At 43.7% G+C, this 20,241-nt stretch overlaps 2 protein-coding genes across 10 annotated transcripts in view; both read left to right on the top strand.

Annotated features, from left to right (window-relative positions):
* Window positions 1-1,077: 1,077 nt before the first annotated feature.
* On the top strand, window positions 1,078-6,589 carry uchl3 (ubiquitin carboxyl-terminal esterase L3 (ubiquitin thiolesterase)). Its single transcript, XM_079276429.1, has 9 exons — window positions 1,078-1,216; window positions 1,395-1,406; window positions 2,348-2,476; window positions 4,131-4,287; window positions 4,989-5,074; window positions 5,338-5,385; window positions 5,506-5,581; window positions 5,675-5,733; window positions 5,825-6,589. Exons 1-9 carry the CDS (start codon window positions 1,175-1,177, stop codon window positions 5,906-5,908), a joined length of 693 nt encoding a protein of 230 aa, XP_079132555.1. The 5' UTR covers window positions 1,078-1,174; the 3' UTR covers window positions 5,909-6,589.
* A 1,798-nt stretch (window positions 6,590-8,387) lies between these two features.
* Window positions 8,388-20,241, top strand: part of LOC306783653 (LIM domain only protein 7-like) — a 55,486-nt gene continuing 43,632 nt past the window's right edge. For 2 of the 9 annotated variants that reach the window (XM_079277379.1, XM_079277381.1), the window contains exons 1-3: window positions 8,426-8,775; window positions 13,282-13,352; window positions 15,850-15,919. In XM_079277379.1, the coding sequence (XP_079133505.1) occupies window positions 8,707-8,775; window positions 13,282-13,352; window positions 15,850-15,919 (210 nt within the window). In that variant the 5' untranslated portion in view covers window positions 8,426-8,706. Of the gene's footprint in view, window positions 8,776-13,281; window positions 13,353-15,849; window positions 15,920-20,241 lie in introns of all 9 variants that reach the window. The other 7 variants (XM_079277378.1, XM_079277380.1, XM_079277377.1 and 4 more) reach the window with 4 other exon arrangements.

Here is a 20,241-nt window from a genome sequence, read left to right as displayed (position 1 = left end):
TGCCACAAGAAGGATCTCGGCCCTGCACCTGTCCTGTACATCACTGTCCAAGTTCCACAAGCATATTCAGTCCCCTCTTCCTAGTTCCACAAGCACTTTCACTGTCCTCTGCCTGCTTAAGCCCATGCCATTTTCCTAAAGTGACATAATAACATTATTACACAACCTGCCATATCATATGATACTACCATTTTGGGAAAATGTACACACACAGAATACATTCAAAAAATATTTTATTATGCACATATGTGATAATTTATGTACAGAAATTATTTGGTCATACATTTTTGTAATTCATAGTCATTCCCAACAGCCATAACAGACACAAAAATGCAATGCATCACATTATGTGGTTCAGATACAGCTGCCTGTGATTATACACTTGGCCAGTAGGTGGTATCGTGTGCACATGAAGCTTCGAGAAATGAACCCTTTCTCGAACCAATTGGCTGAAGTGGTTCGATGCCTCATGAGGCTTCATCTCGCCATCACTACTTTTAAGGATGTATACAGAGAACAAGTGGCTCAGGTGACTCAACTCGGTTGACGCTGTCCTGACACCTGACTGACGCTTGCCACAGACTTGCCACTACGGTGCCACGCGCTTGCCACTGTCAATAATCACACTCGCTATCTCTCATGAATCGAACCAGTTCGCTAATTTGCGAGATTAAAAAAAAAAAAAAAAAATCATTATTCTAGCAAAATTATCAGTGAAGACGATTAGGAACACGGCCATTAATAAAAAATAAAGCGGACGAAATGTCGCACTGTGTAGAACAGAACGGGACTGGGCAGCCACAACCACAGGAGAAGTCCTTCTGAAGTCCAAAACACGCCTGCGACTCTGGAATGATCCACTGTTGGGCGGTGTGGGAAGCACATTCAAAACTGCTTTTTATTACAGACAAAGAACCATGACACAATTATCTACGATCAAATAAAATAACATAACTGTGATTATTATGTATGTAACTTGTATTTGTATGGTGTAAAGTATTGGGTGTGGTGTATTTATGGTTTATGAAGAGGCAAGCACCCCTGCATATTATTTAAATAGGGTGCACTCTCCTGACGCGGAAGCGAATTTGAGCTGTCAAACAGATTTTGGTGAATCTGTTTCAGCGTTTTAGCTCTCGGTAGACAGGAAAGTAACTGTTGACGTTACTTCAGAATGGATAGTCCACGCTGGTTGCCCCTGGAGTCAAATCCGGAAGTATGTATTGTTGATACTTCTTCAAACTTTATCGTTTTTATCGAAACCATTCATTTACAAGCATGTGAGGGCTAGCTTTGAGCTAGCAGTTAGGACAAAAGCTGAATACCGGTGTGGCTGCTTTGCCAAATCCAAAAGCAAATTGACCAATACTTCTATTTGTGTGCTTTCATTTCAGGTCATGACTAAGGTGAGCATTTTCTTCTGATTTAATTTAACACCAGATGGGTCTTAATAAACAGTGACAAAGAGACATGCAGAGGGACAAGGCCTACCCAGCAAATATGCTACCTCCAACGTAACGCTATCATTAAAGAGTAAAGTTAATTTGGTCCAATTTCATGCAGCTGTCCATGGGATTTTCAATAACATCTAAAACTAAACTAAACTAAAAATGTAGCCTCTGTCCTGCAGTAGAGATTTCCTTTTTGAAGTAGCCAAAGCCTCTGAGCAAAGTGATCAATGTAACCCCGGATTAATCACACACAGTGCTGTCCACATTTAACAATGGGAAGAGGTCGGATGCCTCAGTCTGTGCCAGTTCATCAGGATCACTTGGTAAAGCTCTACTGCACAGGCTAACAGTTTGCCACTGATGATGAGGGGGAACAGAGACCGTTTGAAATTGGTACATTTCCTATTCTATTCCTATTTCTATTCATTTAAATTCATTGCAAGTGTAACCAGTCAACACTCAGCAGTACATGAACAATTGGATATTTATCCACAGTTTCAATCGTACATGTGACAATTAAGTTTCCAATAAACGGTTGGTAATTAATTAATACTTGCTTGGGTTTTGATAAAAAACTTGTCTTTCTGGGAAATTCTTAATTTCCTTTTACTTGGTACCAAAATTCAATATTTACAGGAAACTCCCTGTGAGATTTTCTAACAGAAATGTAATATGCTGCTATGCAGTGAATATTCCTTTGAGTGTAATGACATTGACTTGTTTCAAAAATATATATATTTTATTGTATTATGTTACGGACAGGACAGGAATAAGTTCTATCCGGAGCCAGCTGTGACATACAACTTAACTTTGAGGTCAACTTTTCTACCTTGCTGCTCGTTAGGTTAGCTTTACGTCTTAGTATGCGTACAAATGAACTCTCAGCTTTTGTGTAGTTCGTCAACTGCTTGGGAATGAGACCAACCTGGCAATTTGGAGATGTCTACGGATTGGATCCAGAGCTTCTCGGCATGGTACCAAGACCAGTGTGTGCAGTGCTGCTTCTCTTCCCAATGACAGATAAGGTACTTGTTTTTGCATCTTCAGTGTGAAATGTATTAACTGCATGTGGATATAGGCCATAGTGGAGGTCTCCACATGGATGCATGTTGTGACTCAACAATTACTGTACATGTTGTACAGCAGCGGTTCCCAAACTTTTTAGGCCGCGCACCCCCTTCTACATCCCGACCGGGTTCGCGCACCCCCCCCCCCCCATTAATAAAAAAAAAACAAAAAAAGACGCAACAGAGCCTTTTAAGCCTTCATAGCCGCATAAGAATCGGACCAATGAGAGAACAGTTTGCTCGCGCGTGGCATTTGTTTACAAGATTTAGTCCGCTGTTAAATGTTGCAGTGTGAACACAAACCGAACAAAGGAGCAAGTGCAACATTGTATCATATTAATTCCTGAATCGGAACAAAGCAAACGAACTGAAGGTGTGAAAACGCCCTGAAACACTGCAACAAAGTTTCAATAACTTTCAGTGACACAAGGCGTCACTTTTAAAGAGCAATACGGATGTGAGGACACACGCACAGGCTCAGAGGCAGATTATCACATTTAATTTACAATTAATGACCGACTAATAATAATAATAATAATAATAACTTTGATTTATATAGCGCCTTTCAGGGGACCCAAGGCCGCTTTACAAGAGTAACAGTTAGACAAAAACAGTTTAGACAAACAGTCAGAAAAACAGAACAAGTAAACTAGGGGCCGAAAGCCTTGGATGCCTTAATGCAGCCAGGATGTCTTCGGACAAAGCATCGATGCGGCGCGACACAGTGTTGTTGGACACCGGGATCATGCACAACTTTTTTGCTTCTTTCTCCCCAATCATACATTCCACCATCTCTCTGGCAGCTGGTGAGCTCACGTCTTCGGCGATTGTGTGCGGTAGCCCCTTTCTCGCTCTTCTGTAACCAGATATGAAGCCCGTAGTGCGTCATTTATAGACCAACACATGAATGAGACTGCAGTTGTTTTGGTTGTTTTGTAACTCCTCCAATTTGGATATAAACAATGTAAGGGGCTTTTGACTTGCACTGGCATGCTTGGTGTTCAGGTGGCGACGTAAATAAGAGCTTCAGACTGTTAGCCAGAACCTCACTGCACACCACGCACTGTGGCTTTGGGGAATCTGCGTTGCCAATACAAGTGAAGCCCAGACACACATACTTTTCATCATATTTCCTCTTTTTTTCCCAGTCTGATGCTCACTCTCGTTTCCTCTTTTTCACCTTGACTCCGCGATGCGCCGATGTGCTCCCGATTTGTCTGTGCTATCCCTTCCTCCTTCCTCCGTCTCATCTTCCTCTGACTCGATTTCTTCTCCCGGTCTCTCCCCACGCACCTCTCCGTTCCCCTCGCCTCCGATTCCTCTCTCTCTCTCTCTGTCCCTCTCTCTCTCTCTCTCTCTCTCTCTCTGTCCCTCTCCTCTTTTACGACTCATAGCTTCAGATGTCCCACCTGACAGTTTTTAAATTAAAATTACATTTTTTTTTTATATTTAATATTATTACACCATCAGACCGCCATTACACTTTTCCTCTCGCGCACCCCCTAGAGGCAGCTCGCGCACCCCACTTTGGGAATCCCTGTTGTACAGGATCATGTCGATGCGCTAAAACAATGTTCAACAGAGATTTCTCTTCTCTCCTCCTTCTGTCCAGTATGAGGCTTTCAAGCAAGAAGAAGAAGAGAAACTCAAGGGTCAGCGACAGGACGTCTCTCCGGACGTCTACTTCATCAAGCAAACTATTGGAAACGCCTGTGGAACAATAGGATTAATTCACGCAGTGGCGAACAACCGGGCTCACCTGGAATTCGGTGAGTAACTATGTACTTCATGTCATATTCACTGTGTGTGTGTGTGTGTGTGTGTGTGTGTGTGTGTGTGTGTGTGTGTGTGTGTGTGTGTGTGTGTGTGTGTGTGTGTGTGTGTGTGTGTGTGTGTGTGTGTGTGTGTGTGTGTGTGTTAAAATGACTGAGAGGACAATATAACACGATATCTATTCAATTTGGATTTGAATACATTTTTAGAACAAAACTAGCAGCAAAACAATTAAAGGCACTGTTTTGTTTTCTCTCAGCCGAGAACAGTTATGTATCGCTTAGTTTTAGGACAAGAAACCGATTTTATTTATCTAGCCTACAATACATAACCTCCGATTACAATATCTATAATATATAGGTCGACTGATTGTGGCTTTTTAAACGATAGTACTGAGCAGGAACATTGTGGACATTTTTGTAGAGTTGAAAGTTGTGGAATTGCTTTCTGAAAGAATTACCTCTGATGAAAATTGCGATTCCAAGTCTGTCCAGCATTTTTGTCCGTTATTGTATAATGAAGCAAAAACTATAAGATGCGCTGCGGCATGGAAATCTGCTGTTTGTTTTCCTTATAATACTTATTCACTTATAATATTGATGCCGATTTGATATTTGATTGAGCGTCTACGTCATCAATTACACCGACGAATTGTTGCACTCCTTAGATCTTACTACATGTTGTCCTTTGTCCTCAGAGTCTGATTCTCCACTGAAGAAGTTCATCGAACAAACGTCTAAAATGACCTCAGAGGAAAGAGCCGCCTTCCTGGAAAAAGACGAGGTAAGGAAACTCTGCACATAACATCGTTGCTCAAGGATGGGGTGATGAAGTGGTCACTAAATCATCTATGTCCAGGTAACTTTTTAGCATTTACAATTTTGTATAACAGCTCTGTCATTTGTCAGTTAATGATAATACTGGCCTTGTGTTATGTACTTTTGTAGGAGATTGGTAAAATTATCTTTTTAAGCACAATACCACAGAAAAGCTACCAGGAACCACCGCGTACTCTCATTGGCTCTTTTCCCTACTTTCTGTTTCAGAGTATACGCGTTACACATGAATCCAGTGCACAGGAGGGGCAGACTGAGGTTTGTTTTGAGTTTTAGTAAAAGGAGCACGCTTCAGACAGTCGGAACACCTCTGGATTTGTGTTTATTAGGAATGTGTTTAACTCAAAATCCCTTTGTGTTCATTCCTTGTCTGTTTAGGCCCCAAGTTTAGATGAGAAAGTGAACCTGCATTTTATAGCTTTTGTGAATGTTGGAGGACAGTTATATGAACTGGGTGAGTTAACCACTGTTCCATCACAAATATATTGAGCTGCATTTGTCTCGTTGATGATAATTACTTACATCCACTTTATTATCATACATCTAGATGGCCGGAAGCCTTTCCCTATTGTCCACGGAAAAACCTCAGAAGACCGTTTCATGGAGGTAAGACTGCACATAATACAACGGGCAAATTGTCACCAATATTTTATCTCTGGTTGAGTTGCAAGTCATCATGTGTTTGATTGCCCCGCAGGACGCTGCAGAGGTTTGTAAGGTCTTCATGGCTCGCGACCCCCAGGAGCTGCGTTTCACCATCATCGCCCTCTCCAAAGACTAATGCGGAGGACGCTCCCTTGTGTCCCCCAGAAAACAAAGAGAAACATTACTGCCAAACATTCTCAAGTGCTGACTTCATTGGACCCCCCCCCCCCCCCCCCCCCAAAAAAAAACATACTTGTGGTGGAAGTTCTAAAATATCCGGGGTATCATTCTGTAGTAATGTTAAATTGTTTGGATATAAATCACTTGAAATTCTAAGGGAATCAGAGTGCTGCTGACAGTATTTCATGTTAAGATCAAAATCTTCCGTTTCTTCACTGCTGAAGCCTCTAACTGTAAAACAGATATCAGCTGTACTATCTTGACACTGCACTTAAGTTTGTTTACATGGCATGTTTGGCTTTCAATGAAGAACGAAAGTGAAAAAAGATTCTTCAGCTCAATTCTTCTTCTTTTTTATGTGCTCCGTGTTCAATGACACATGCTGCATGTATGGATTTGTTTTCGATCATGTGTCCAACCACATGTTCAAAAGCAGCTGAAGAAAGAAGTTTAGCAAGGCTTTCATTTATCAGTTATACCTTTGAAGAAACAGAGAAGCCTAACTGTTGTATGCAGTAATAATGTTATGAAAAGCTGATTTAAAAAATGCAAACTGTCCATCCATGTGGAAGGTGCCGACATTTTCCTAATAAGAATTACAAATTCTGTCAAATAAAAGGCAAATTTATTAAACCTCTTTTGTTGATCTTCTCTGTAACCCAAACATCGTAGTTATGTATCCATCTGTTAACCTTTTATATGCATTAGACTTTGATGAGTTTATTGCCAGATGTCGACCGCTTGAATCAGGCCTGCTGAAGAGAATTAAAAATAAATGTATTTTTGTCCAAATTTCTCTCACGAACCCAGCCGTGTAACCATGACACTGTAATGCATACAAAACAATACAGGTAGAGTGGACGAGTCGTGAGCTGAGAATTCTCCAGTCTGTTGGAGAGAAATGGGGAAAACCAAAGCAAAACACAGTCATGCAAAGAAGACTGGTGCAACATCTCTAAAATACAGCAATCAACCACCAGCTCCTTGATGTGGGCCGGCATATTTGTTGGGAAAACGTAGTTTGATTCCTCATTACTCCTAAAGACGAAAAGTACATTTTCATCTGCATGACAGTTGTGCTGGAGACTGAGTGGAGAGAAAAATGCAGCTCACACCCGTGTTTTCTGAGACTGTATGAAAATGATAATGAAAGCGATATTTGGTCATGAATTACAAAGGAAATGTTACGGTGTTCTATCTCGGCGATCTGTCGAAGCAAAGCGTTCAGTGAGATGACCGATGGTTAAAGTTCTGTTAGTGGTGACCAAGAAGGCAATAGTGCAAAGAGGACCCTCTTACTATGAGTCACTGGTTGGATACTGTTGAGATATTTTAAATTGAAAGACTCCGGTGTTTATTGAGGATTCAACAATTTGAATTTATTGAGAAATGGGACAATAGTTTGCAATTAAGACCCGAGACCATTGGAACCATTGAGTAAAGACGGGGACATCTTGAGCTATATGCTATTTATATCACTGGCATGACTTCTGTTTGTTCTGTGGTCACTAAATCACTGAAATGTCAAAATTAAATACTATTAAAAAAAGAAAAAGAGAGGCCTCGCCCTTGATTGATTGCAATGCAACCACCTGCTCTAAAAGCTGTAAATTCATCTTAATTTGACGGAATATCCGTTATATTACATCAGTCGGTTGACGTGGAACCATAATTTAACATTGCTGGTCAATGTGGAGCTAATTTAAACCTCTCTGTTTACTTATGGGTATTTTAATCTATACAATGCATTATATTTTGTCACGTAATCGATGCTCGATGTATAATTTGAATCTGCAAGGCAACCTAGCAAGGCAATCTAGCAGGGCAACATTAATTTATTCTGAAATGTAGTGGATAATAAATATTCAGTTCAGTCAAGAACAAGTAGGGTACCTTATTACATTATATTACCAATTGATGGAGTTTAATCTTGCAGCAAGTCACTTCTGTTTCTAGGTCTTGCAGTGCACCGAGCCGCCGCTGGGTGGCGCTGCAGGAGAGCGATTTGTTTTAGGAGAACGAGCCGAACTCCTCCAAGTAGTTTACCCAAGGACTCAACTTTTTATACTCACAGACTTCAAACTGATACGATGTTGACTCGAGGAACTCTAATGTGAGACTGTTTGCTGGTGATGAGTCACATCGCTGTGCTGCAGACTGTCCGGTCAGCAGGGATCAAAATAATCTCTCAGAGAGGGAAAATAACGGGCCAACTCAAGCGTGCGTTCACCTGGAAGCCGCTCAAAGGGACCCGTGGGTGGTCCTCGGACTCCACTTTGGACATCCCCCCCGCTCTGTCACGGCCTCGTGCATGCTTAAACTTAAACCAGAAGTGAATCTCTCTCCTCCTGTCAGGGACGAAGTGACAGTCGGACTGTGGAGATCTCGTTTGATCGCTGTGAACCGAGAGCGGTGTATCGAAACTATACCCAGAAGAGAAACGCGCCACAGGCGTGCCGGATGAAAGGACAGGTAAGCCTGAGGTGATGCAAAGGGAGCTCGGCGTTCCACCTTGCATTCAGGCGCAGCGACGGGCTGGGTGGAACCGAACAATAGCAGACATTTGTCATGAACGAGGAGTGAGATTCCACGTTTTCCGGTGACGCTCTAGATTGCTGAACGAGTTTTTGTTTGTTAAGTGCGTGCGTTGTGTCTGCTTGTTTGGACTGGCCCACATTTGATGTCACCGGACTTTGTATGCGGGGAACTGTAGGAAGCCATTCGGCCCGCCGGTGCACACAATAGGTCGCTGTGATGGAGTGGCGCGAGCAGTCCGCGGTCAGCTGCGACGAAGCCTACGTGGAGGCGCAGAGATGGATTGAGGTGAGTAAAAACGTTTTCTTTTATTTAAACTGTCGAAACACTTTTCTTCACAGATACTGACAGCTTTGGAAATCAGAGGTGTAATCGAATAGACGAAGTGCTTGTGATCGCCACGGCAATTCAGGAAAACAGGTGTTTTTGTGTGGATTTGTTTTCTGTTGCTATACGTTTGAAAGAAGTTGTGGCTGCTGTGAGATTTAAAGCTGAGGTTTACTTTCCTAAACTTCCCTGATTTAAAGCCCGCTTGGGGTTTAGCTCAGCTGCTGAACCACAAAAGTTCCCAGATAATAGTAACCTGGAACAACAGATTCATGGAGGCATGTGTTACCTTTGACCTCTCCTCTCAGGTATAACAGAGTGGAAGTGTATCATTTCAGCCACTTGAAACCGTGTTGCTTTAAACCACTCCAAGCTTTAGCCACATCCTCTATCGCACCTGTTCTCAGAGTACAGGTGGATTTGACCCCATTCATCATGATCATTGTTTTCACACTGCTTGCTTTTTTGTCAGATCTTGACGAGAACCTGCTCATCAGTTTCTCGAATGTTCATCAGGGTTTCTCTTTCAGGCTACGGTTTCAAGCACGGCGTGAGAAATTCAGCAGAGCAATTATGAAAAAACTTCTATGAGTGATCTGTGAATCATATTTTACCATACGCCTGCTGTAAGAACAGACCGACCCGGAGTCATGAACCGACTGGGTTTAGGGTTCCCACCTTGTTTACGACACTGGCTATAATAAGGAATGCTCTCTACGCCATATGCAGAACACTTAAATTGTTACTCCATGTGTCAGTAATGAATCAGAAATGAAAAAGAGCAGTCACACTTTATGGCTCGTGTGCTATTTATGACCATTTCTGTAAAGCACGCCATGCATTTAGAGTAGAGGTTTCAACAAGTGATTACTGTTCTGTCAAAAAAACCTTTAATAATCATAAAGTTTCCTCTTTTCAAATTGTAAAAGAGCTGCCAACTGAAACAAAACAAAACTACCCACCAGCCCTTTAAAAACAAGTCCCATTTTATTTCCAAAATGTCAACTCATTTAAAGTTTCCACTCAACCGCCAGCCAGACTCTCATTCTTTCTTTCTTTCTTTTTTTTTACAAGCGGGTGGAATTATGTTTCCTCATCTCGCAAATTCTCTTCCCAGCAGGGTGGCGAGGAGCCGCTGGAGGGGCTGCAACTAAACAAATATTGTTCTAATTTCACGAGGGGGGTGAATCTGAATTCTTCCGATGTGACATCAGTGTCTCTCGCGCTCACACAGTGGCCCATTGTCGCGGGTTACCTCGTGCACCGTGGTGGGGGCATGATCTCAGGCAGGGGGCAGGAGGATTAGGGGGGGGGGGGGGGGCAGGTAAATGGTGCAGGCCGAGTGTATTAACAGAGCAGGCATGAGAGGGGTTTTGGCGTAATGGAAACAAGTACGCAGAGATTCTGGCACACTTGACCCTCTGTTGGATTCTGCCGCTGAATGATTAACAAACTGCTCGGGCGTCATAGCGCTTTAAACAGAGGCATGTGTGCACGGCGAGGTTGGTGGTATTGTTAAAAAAAAAAACTAGACGAAATGGTCTGGAGCCTGTCACATGGACACATTCCTGCATTAGCTGCTGCCATGGCTGTGAACAGAGCCAGCGCCGGCCGCTGCGTTCTACAACCGCAGGGCGGAATAATAGAGGTCCTTGTTAATTGAATAGGAGAGGTCGTGTAAGTGTTGACGAGCAGGAACAAGTGGCAGTGTTTGTGCAACTTACAGGTCAGAAGATCATGCATGTAACCACAAACGCAGTCTGTTATGAACACCAGCTGAAGTACTTATCTAATAACTGTTTTATTAGACGTCATCTGTTCTTTTTATGGTTTCATAAAAAAAGGTTGCTAAATGAATGCTGTTGTCCTGACGACGTCGATGGCGTCGTCACCGACGGCTCCTGCACTGGTGGACGCCTCTTGCGTCGGATCCCCAAAATATGTGGACAGTGTCCTAGTTGCCCTCTGACGACCCACGGCAGAAGAATTTTTAGGAACAATTAGTGGAGGGGGGTGCATCCGCACAAACCTCGAGTACCAATTTGACTCAGCGCCCCGCATGAATCAACAATAGTTGTGGTCACGGACGCAGAGAAAAAACATTCAGTTCCTCTGATTGTGTGTGTTCTACCGAGACATTATTCTTGGGTTCATTGCAATAATGCTGATAATAATTCATTTCACGCATGCACCTTAAGAGCCCAAAAGGAATTCTGAGGATCACATTCTTGAGGGGAGCGACGGTGGAGTTTGCGGCAAGCTGTTTTTTTTTTTTTTAAATCTCCACCGTTAAATCAGAGCAGCAGTATGTTGGTTCAGATTAGGGGTCCAACAGGAGGGGGGGGGGGGGGGGGCTGGATCTGAGGGCAGTTAATACCTCTAATGATGACGATATCGAGGAGAAACCTGCTCTGTTACGGTGGGCTCAGCGCGAGCTTCTGTGGGTGGCTCCCACCTTCCCATTATCACATTCACTCTGTTTCTTGTCCTATCAAACACCTCCAGTGAGCTCCAGTGACAGAGGGAACATGTTTGACACCGTTCCCACCTGTATTGTTTGTTTGCGTACACGAATCCCAGCCTCACCCAAAGAACAGCAGGGGTCAGGATTTCATATGCTAACTGCACTGTGAACTTTGTTTTCTGTGTGAATGCAGTATGTGTGTGTGTGTGTGTGTGTGTGTGTGTGTGTGTGTGTGTGTGTGTGTGTGTGTGTGTGTGTGTGTGTGTGTGTGTGTGTGTGTGTGTGTGTGTGTGTGTGTGTGTGTGTGTTTCGCCCGTCTGTCTGTGTTCCCTGTATTCAGCGTCTGGTTGTGTTTGTATTTTTGTCAATGAAGGAGGAGCAGGTAACAAGAATGTCCAGACGATGGCTTGATGGCATTGTGCATGACAGAATGTGTCTAATTCCCTTGGAATGATGGGTATTTGAGGCCAGCTCAGGTTACCCAGGGTGTGGTCAGAAGTGTAGCAGGACTTTGTGTGAAACAATACAATAATAACAGTGTAACACAGTCAGTCTGTATTGCTCCGGTTTCTCCTTGGGAAAAGTGACAGCCTGTACTTAGCTGTGCCAGTAATTGTCCCAGCTTTTGTCCCTTTCCCTTCAAAAGGGAAAAGGCACATCTGACGAATTTGGTTTGCCAGACCCGTTTGACTTGTTTTGCCTTGTGAGCGTGTGCGTGTGTGTGTGTGCGTGCTTTGGTTAATGGCAGCTGTCTTATATTACTGTACTTTCAGTGTAATGGCCTATGTGTGTGCTCATCTACCCTGTTGGTAACGTAAATTAAAGACTTAAAGTCAAACACATGGCGGTGCGTATAAGGTCAATGAAGGTGTTTCATAACTCATCAGTCTCGTCTCGGGTTGTTTGTTTGACTGGGATCATTCAGCATAACATCTCAGAAACTGGTTTCAGTGTAACGTGTGGTGGAAGTCAGGACGTGGGCCAATCGATTAGTGTTCGGGACGGATCCAGATCGAGGATGTCTCAAAATGTTTTCCACACATTGCAAAGCATTTCTGAGCATTTACTTTGCTAGTTCTCCTTCTCTTTCTGTATTATCTACAATATCAAAATATCACGCATCCGTGCATACATGTCTTCTCTTTTTTTATCAACGCACATCCAGATTCATTAAAACTATGAATATTTTCTAAAACTAATAAAATATAGACGATTGTGCAGAACTGGTAGAAGTATACACTCTAATTGTGTTGTGATCTGTTTTGGATTTAGCAGCTCAGGTGCTGATTTGTCAAGACGTTGCTGGTGGAAACATTCAGGGAGTTTGTGTGAGGGAGTGGCCACCAGCGTGACTTTGATATCCCATAACAAAGTATGAAAACATTTTAAAAAACAATATCACTATTGCCTTTTAAAGGAAATACGGATTGCATGAATGAAAGGCTACAATTGTATGTGTTGTGTTTAAAACCCAGGATGTTTGTCTCAGTGTGTCTACTGTGTACGTGCATGTGTGTGCGGCTGGACGCCACACGTGCGCGCAGCCTGCATAATGACTCTTGGTGTTCCACGCAGTGGTGGTTTGAGATCATGGGAAAGGCATGAGGCTGCAACACAGCGCTCCAGATGCTCCCGTAGCCTTGCGGTCTTTGGGCAGCCTGGCTCCAGCACGGTTTCAGCGCAGCTCTCCAGTTTACCAGCGACTTTTAGCGCCGAAGTGAGGAGAAGAGCGAGTCTCCCGAGGAATACCTGAAGGACCGCGAGACTCAACTCTGTCCCGGAGACACTGTAGGAACTCAAAGGAAATACCTCTCACTTCCTCTGCTACTGTTCTCAACATCCTACCTTTCTTCTCCAACCTCCCCACCCTGTTCACACACACACACACACACACACACACGCACACACACACACTAACCCCCGCCTCCTCTCCTCACCCAGCCCCTCTCGCTATTTTGCTCACTCTTTTTGTATCCCTTTTTTTTCTCTTTCTCTTTTTCCAGGCAGTAACCAAGAAAAGATTCGGGAGCGACGACTTCCGATCAGCGCTGGAGAATGGAGTTCTGCTGTGTGAGTAAGTACTTTCCCCAAGCGCCTCTCTCGAGCCATTCATTCCTGTGGAAGCCCTCCTGCTCTCCTCCAGGTTCTGCACCCCAGCGTAAGTGTTGCTGATATTTCCCAGGCGGACTCCCCGCCGGGCCGCTGTTTGTTTGTCAGCCAGACACTGTTTCCAGACAGCACAATGGGGCTTGCATTGTGTGGTCATTTGATGCCTCCGGTGTCGTATCTGCCCTCTGAGGAACTGTTTGAGGATGCGAAGCGTGATCTATTTCAAGAGGAGTTTGTGTTTGACAGATGTTACAGATGTGTTGAGTGCCTTTACTTTAACGAGAAGCCGTGTAGTGAGTGGAGAGAGTTCTGATGAGTTAGAGATGCAAATGTATCAATGCCATAGACTGTATATAAGAAGTATACATAGTCACACATTGGCTTGTGGACGTTTTGAAGCCTTGAATTCTGCGTTTTGGCCGTCACCATCTTGGATTTCAGAGACATCTCTGTCAATCACAGTAAGCCCGCCCTAAAGCATCCTCTGCTTTATGGTCAGTTTGACTCGAAATGGACCATAGTTTACTAAATGAACATCATGTTGTATTGAAGAAGACTTGAAACTAGAGATTGAGACATAAACTCATGTTTACAATGTTTACTGAGGTAATAAATCAAGAGAGAAGTGGAGTCATTTTCTCATAGACTTCTATACAATCGCCTCCTGCTGGCCATTAGAAAGAATGCAAGTTAAAGACACTTCAGCATTGGCTTCACTTTTCACAAGCGAAAGTTGCTGCCTGACCTACGCAGAATTGGCTTTTGCATCGATTCACAGACTGCTCTGCTGAGAGTTGTGGCTTCTCTCAGATCAGTGATGTGTTTGTGTGTGTGTGTGTGTGTGATAGGGTTAGCATCATGTCCCTTTTTATACATTGGTGTCTGTGTGGTGGATGGACACAGCGATGTGATTTGCACGCATCAGCGGGAAGCTGTAATTGCCAGCGGCCTATGCAGAATCTTTCTAAACCTCAATCAGCATCGTTTAAAGGAGAAAGCCCCTCATTCTGCTGATCCGGGCCTGACTCCACTGATTGCGTGGAGGCGCTGTCGGGGGGGGGGGGGGGGGGGCTGTCCACGTTCTCTCAGCGCGAGGAAGAGGTGGGCCGAGATTAAAACCGCTTTCACCTAGATACTGGACCTCCGTCCCCATTGTGTTGTGGTTATCACAGCTGCTCGGGGAGGACTGTTTAGTACGGGTCGCACACATGATTACATCCTACTTGGCTTACAGTGTGTGTTATCTGGTGACACATCACTGCTTTCTATTGTTTCACCGCTAAATGGCTAACTTAAAATCACATCCCCGTTGCATTCTTTCTCTGCATCTATTGTCAACCCATACAAAATACCCCCCCCCCCCACACCCAGTCTGTCTGCTGTACTGAGAGCAGAAGACTCACTTTAACACTTTAACATGTGTTCCTTTTCTTAAAACAACAGAAAGATGTTTGCACTTTTTATTTGCAGATTAAGACGTAACATAAAAAAACAAAGGACCAAATATGAAAAATGTTGCAGAGATTAAAAACCCAACAGCATATGAAGCTGTTAATATTAGTTGAACAATCCTATCCATGCATCTGTAATGACAATCCAATAAATGATGCAATATAACACTGAAAGGAGCACTATTACCTTTGATGCTGTGAGTTCAAGCTGCAACGATTGCTCAATCAATCGGCAACTATTTTGATAATCGATTGATTGTTTGAGCTGCTTTTCAAGCAAAACAAAATTGCAAACTTTTAACTGTTCCAACTTCTCAAATGGGAGAATTTGCAGCTGTTTCGTTTCTTGCATTGTGGTTAATTGACTAATTTTCGGGTTTTGACTGTTGGTTGGACAAAACAAGACATTTGAGGAAATTGCCAGGAGCTCTTATTGTGACAGGCATTTTTCACTTTCATGGCGTTTTATATCTCATAGAGCAAAACATTAACACAGAAATAATTTGGAGATCATTTGTAAATTGTAGCCATAATCTGAGTATGTTTTGTTGCTCATTCCTCTGCTATTTTACTTGTGAATGTAAGACTTCACCTGTAAAAAGATGTACACTGTGGCATTACTTCTTTTACTAGTAGTAAAAGTAGTTTTTTGTTTTTTTTTACCTCTTGGACCAAAGGAACCCTTTGAAAAGCACCATCATCTATGAAAAATCATAGCAGTTTTTGAGCTGGTCTGTGGTGACTCCTGTTTGTTTGGGGTTGTTCCAGCAGAAGAGGGTATGTTTCAGGAGCCGGGGACCCAGCGTGTTTACATCACGGTGCACCACTAGCCATTTACTAAACCGAAGCCAGGTGGCCGCCATTAAACAAAGTCATAAACACACAACGCAGAGACTTTGCAACACGCTTTGTTCGTTCCTTGTTAGTGAGACCAGACTAGCCAATGACCGAGTGCTTTCACTTACCCTCTTCCTTTCCCTGACGTTGTCCCTCTCTTTCTTTTGCTCGCAGTCTGATCAACAAGATCAAGCCTGGTGTCATCAGGAGGGTTAACAGGCTGCCCACACCTATTGCTGGACTGGTAAGTCTCTTTTTATTAATCTTAAATGTGAGGCAGAGGGCATTGCATGTACATTGGGTGGAGGTGCTCGTGAATAGGGTACAATATTTAACCAACAGATATCTCCATTAAACTGCCCCAGCTGATTACTAACATTAAGGGAATTCAGTTTTCCGAAACTGTCTGTTTAAGTATGCAAATGAGGCATTATCTTATCAAATATGAGCTAATCTCCAGAACAGAAATCTGACCATTGAATAAAGTCAGATTCAAATGTTGTTGACATTTTAGAGTCAAAGGTTTTTACAGAGGGAATTTTGGATATCACTTTGTATCACTTCTTAAATAAGAAGTAATAAGAAGAAATAATACTGTCAACAGCCATAAAAAAGCCATTCTGGCCGTGTTTTTAGGAATAAAAACCTCCAGAATATGGATGTTGAAACTGGAAAGTTTGGTGTATCGTGCTACTCAAGTGGAGATGTCTGGCTCAGAGTCTGAGAAAAATGTGATCATTTAGACTAGAGGAAACCCAAATGCTGCATAGAAAATTCAAAATGGCTGACTTCCTGTTGGCTTTGCGGTATCGTTCCAAGAGCCTTTTTTTAAAGTCTGGACATGATACATATGCCTGCCAAATTCCATACATTTACTTGAAATTTAAAGGAAGGCACTTCTACTTTGAAGATTGTTCTATATATTTAGAACAGTTACATATAGGAGAATAGGGTAAAATATTTTGAATGTTCTGAAAGAAAACAAGGAAAATGGCCCAAAATCTCAAAACTGATCAGTGCATGAATGCGTCAAAGGGTACATATCCTCAACAGCTCATCCTAGTTGCCTTCGTACACGGTTTTGTCTCCTGTTACTACTGATGTACAAATGCTCAAGCAGCAGTTGAGCTGACTGGCGACAGGTCTGAGGGGACGGCTGCCAATGAGAGAGAGGTGTTTGCCTCAGTGACTTGTCGCTCCTCATATCCGTCCGCACAAGTTCGGCGAACGCGGAGCTGCTTGAAAGGCCACTGGCCACATTTGAGCGCACCCTAAATATGATGTCTGCCATGCTGGAGGCTGCGTTCAATCAAAGTCATTTCAGACAGAAACGTCTTTGTGCCGGTGAGGATAATTAAGTTTTTGATTGAGTGACGGGACGTCAGACGAGGGCAGAGCTCGGCTCACGTAACAACCTGCTATTGAATCAATGCTTTCAAACCTTTTCACCTTTTTAGAAGCGGCAATGTCTTCAAATTGAGGCAGCTCGTGGCAGAGGCCTTTTGGCCCACAGTGGAGTAAATGTTTTGGGAGTGTCTGCACACAAGTGCTCGGGAAGTAGAGGGTTGAAAACCCTACCTTAAACCCATCCTTCACAAAGCTCTCTCTTGTGGGAGTAATTGGGTCCAGCTGTCTGGAGGAATTACAGAGAACCCCAACCTTAACCCAGCCAGTCTGAGTGTACGGCGGTGGGCTCAGTAACACTCAACATGTTTGGCAGGACAATGACAAGTAGAAGGAACAGACTGGCATTCATGCTCGACGTCAACAGTAAACACAGTACTTGCGTTGACAAACACTGTGCCGTCATATCTGTGATATCACATAAATCAAATTTACTGCCAGTTTGCTTTGGACCGTTGGTAGTACAACTGGCTGGACACCTGCTGAGGTAATGAGGTACAGTGTGTCCTCCGTCGGCAGCGTCGGTCTGGTATTTCCGAGCACTTGGACAAAAACCCAAAACCACCTGATCATAAATTCTCCAGCGAATGTGAAGGCTCCCGGTTGGCCGCGGCGATCAGTTACTGCCAACCACATGGAGAAAAGGGGAGAGCGCTCCAAAAGGGTTACTCACTCGCTCTCACTCTGTGTGAGAAAAGCTTTTCCTCCCAAAGTATTCAGGTAGTGTTGCTGAGGTTGTCTCTCATCTCGATGAATAATAATGAATGTATGTTTAAATATGCAAATGAGGCAAATAGACAAAGCAGCAAAACAAACACCCTAATGTGTATTTTGGATGTTTTCTTTCCAAACATGTTGTTGCCCATAGTGTCTCACCTTGAGTGTTGAAATGAAGTGTTTAAAAATAAAAAATGTAGCTGTGATCTCTGAAATTGTGAAATCATTTAAGCATGTGATTGTATATTTTTAGCCAATTGTCTCCACATGGTGAGGATTATTGTGTCGGATTTGTCTTCATGTATGCTAACCATCTCCACTAAATGTTGTCAGAGACGAGGAAACTGGGAATTTGTGGCATGCTCAACAGTCTAAATGGCACGTGGAAGAAACTCAGAGGAAGAGTAATCCGTCTGTACTGTGGATACGATATAACTTGAATCGCCGCCCAATGCAAGGCTCTTTGCAAACATGCCTCATTAGCGCTCAAACGTGAACGTTTCCTAGCATTATGGTCATAACTGTGGATTTAGTTTTGCTATCTGAAAGATTCAGTGCTCAAATCGGCACGAGGCTTCAGCTGTAGCAGAGTAAGCAGCTCAGGGAGGGAAGAGAGGGGGGAAAAGTAAACGGAAATCTCTGGTTTTGTGGAATATTTAGCAACATTGGCTCCAGACCCGGGCCTATTCCTTGGCTTCGCTTGTGTCCAAGGGAATGTTTCCCATGTCAACACACTTCTCCTGCCTGCTGCTGAGCAGTCAGCGAGCTGTGGGTTTGGGCCATGGCACCCTGGTGCCCGTGGCCCCCTGTCCCGCTCTGACCGGTGCTGAAGCAGGAAGCAGACCAGCTACGTGAGCGGGGGCTCCGGATCTGAGGCTCACTGGGCTGACTCCAGAGAGGGACGGAGTCAAAGAAGACTCCATCGGCCTCTGCCCACCGTAAAGGCGCTGTAATTGGCATGTTGCTGGATGTTCCCGCATACACCAACTCCTTGGTGAGTTGAGGTGGCAGTGGGAGGAGATAAACAGACCCTCGAGGGTGTCTTTACTCCTCTAAATGTCTGTGTAATCATCCGAGCAATGACAGGCATCCCACCGTGTTTTGTCACTGTTTGTGTTGTATGGGTGCGTGTTATGTCTGGATCCGACAGCTGGGGGGAAAGAGGGCGGGGGGTCTTTCATTGGGTCCGTTTCAGGAGAAGCAACATTTCCAGTGTTCCATCTCTTCTGGGTTTATTGTCACAGGACTTGGAAAGGCGTAGCCTGATATTTTAACCATAGCTTTTGCTTGGCGATTTTTGCGCTGACAAAGGGGTCACTGGAGGGTAAATGTAGAGTATGCACATCTTAGACAAAGAATGCAGTGGAAGAAACAGAGGGACCGGTCGGGATCCGACTCGGACACCTTACAAGCCAAGTCTTTCCGTCTCTCGGTGCGAAAGTGCTTAAAATCAGGGGGTTCCTCGAGTCTGCATGAGGATTAGGAGGCTGCTGGATGGGTGCAGCATATTTAGCAGGATTATGTGCAGGCACAAGTCAGCATAACATTCCTTCAACATCATTATCTCTGCATGTTCTGGGGCTGGTCGTTGGGAGGGGGGGGGGCTTTTAAGTGTGTTCATAGTGCTCTTTGAGTTCAAATGACATTCAGACCTAAGTGATATTAATGATCCTTTTACGTAGGCCTTGGTTACATTGGATTATGGTGAGTCTTGGCTTCACAGGGGCTAGACTAGGGGCCCGGTCGCAAAAAGAGCTCAGTGGTCTGTTATGAGCTGCATTCTTTCAAAAGGTAAAAGTGGTATCTAGAGGCAGACCAATAAATGATCTGGGCCAATACATCGGTCGCTATTAGCTTTTTATTCTTGTCTCTCCGTATGTGTCGGCCGATAAGTAACAGGAAATGACCAGCGATTATGTCTGTGTGTCACAGTTGCATACATTGTCCACCAGAGAGCACTGACACATTTCTTGTACTTTAAAAATCAGTAAATATTGAGGTCACCATTCTTTGTCTATGGTACGTGTGTAGATTATGTTATATATATTATATATATATATATATTCGTGCTGGGCAACGATTCAAATTTTTTATCGCGATTAATCGCATGATTTCTTTTGTGAACGATGTCACAGGGACACATGGGGAGAGATGAAGGTCCCGCTCACTGTATGCGATAAACCTCGACAAGTCGTTCGCAGTTACTCTACTCTGCACCTATCTGGAAATATGCCATTACCACGTCTATTACCAGGAGAACATATCTTCTGTGTTATAATGAATAAAGGGTGACCCCAGTGCCTGTTGACAGAGAAGGGGGGCGGGGGGCGTTGATCCACGGTGACCCCTAGGGCCTGACAAAGTGCCGTTAAGGGACAAGCAAAGCTGTTAGTGAGGGATTCCTGTTGAGAGGTCAACACTGTCCCTAGCATTTGCTAATAAGCA

Source organism: Melanostigma gelatinosum (genome assembly GCF_949748355.1).
Source record: "Melanostigma gelatinosum genome assembly, chromosome: 10".
Lineage (NCBI taxonomy): Eukaryota > Metazoa > Chordata > Actinopteri > Perciformes > Zoarcidae > Melanostigma > Melanostigma gelatinosum.
The sequence above is the reverse complement of the archived record's forward strand: the minus strand, read 5'-3'. Positions and strand labels throughout refer to the sequence as shown.

Coding starts and splice junctions, on each gene's coding strand:
- uchl3 (XM_079276429.1), top strand. CDS start 1,175: ATGGATAGTCCACGCTGGTTGCCCCTGGAGTCAAATCCGGAA. Junction 5,582..5,674: donor AGGACAGTTATATGAACTGG/GTGAGTTAACCA, acceptor TCATACATCTAG/ATGGCCGGAAGCCTTTCCCT. Junction 5,734..5,824: donor CAGAAGACCGTTTCATGGAG/GTAAGACTGCAC, acceptor ATTGCCCCGCAG/GACGCTGCAGAGGTTTGTAA.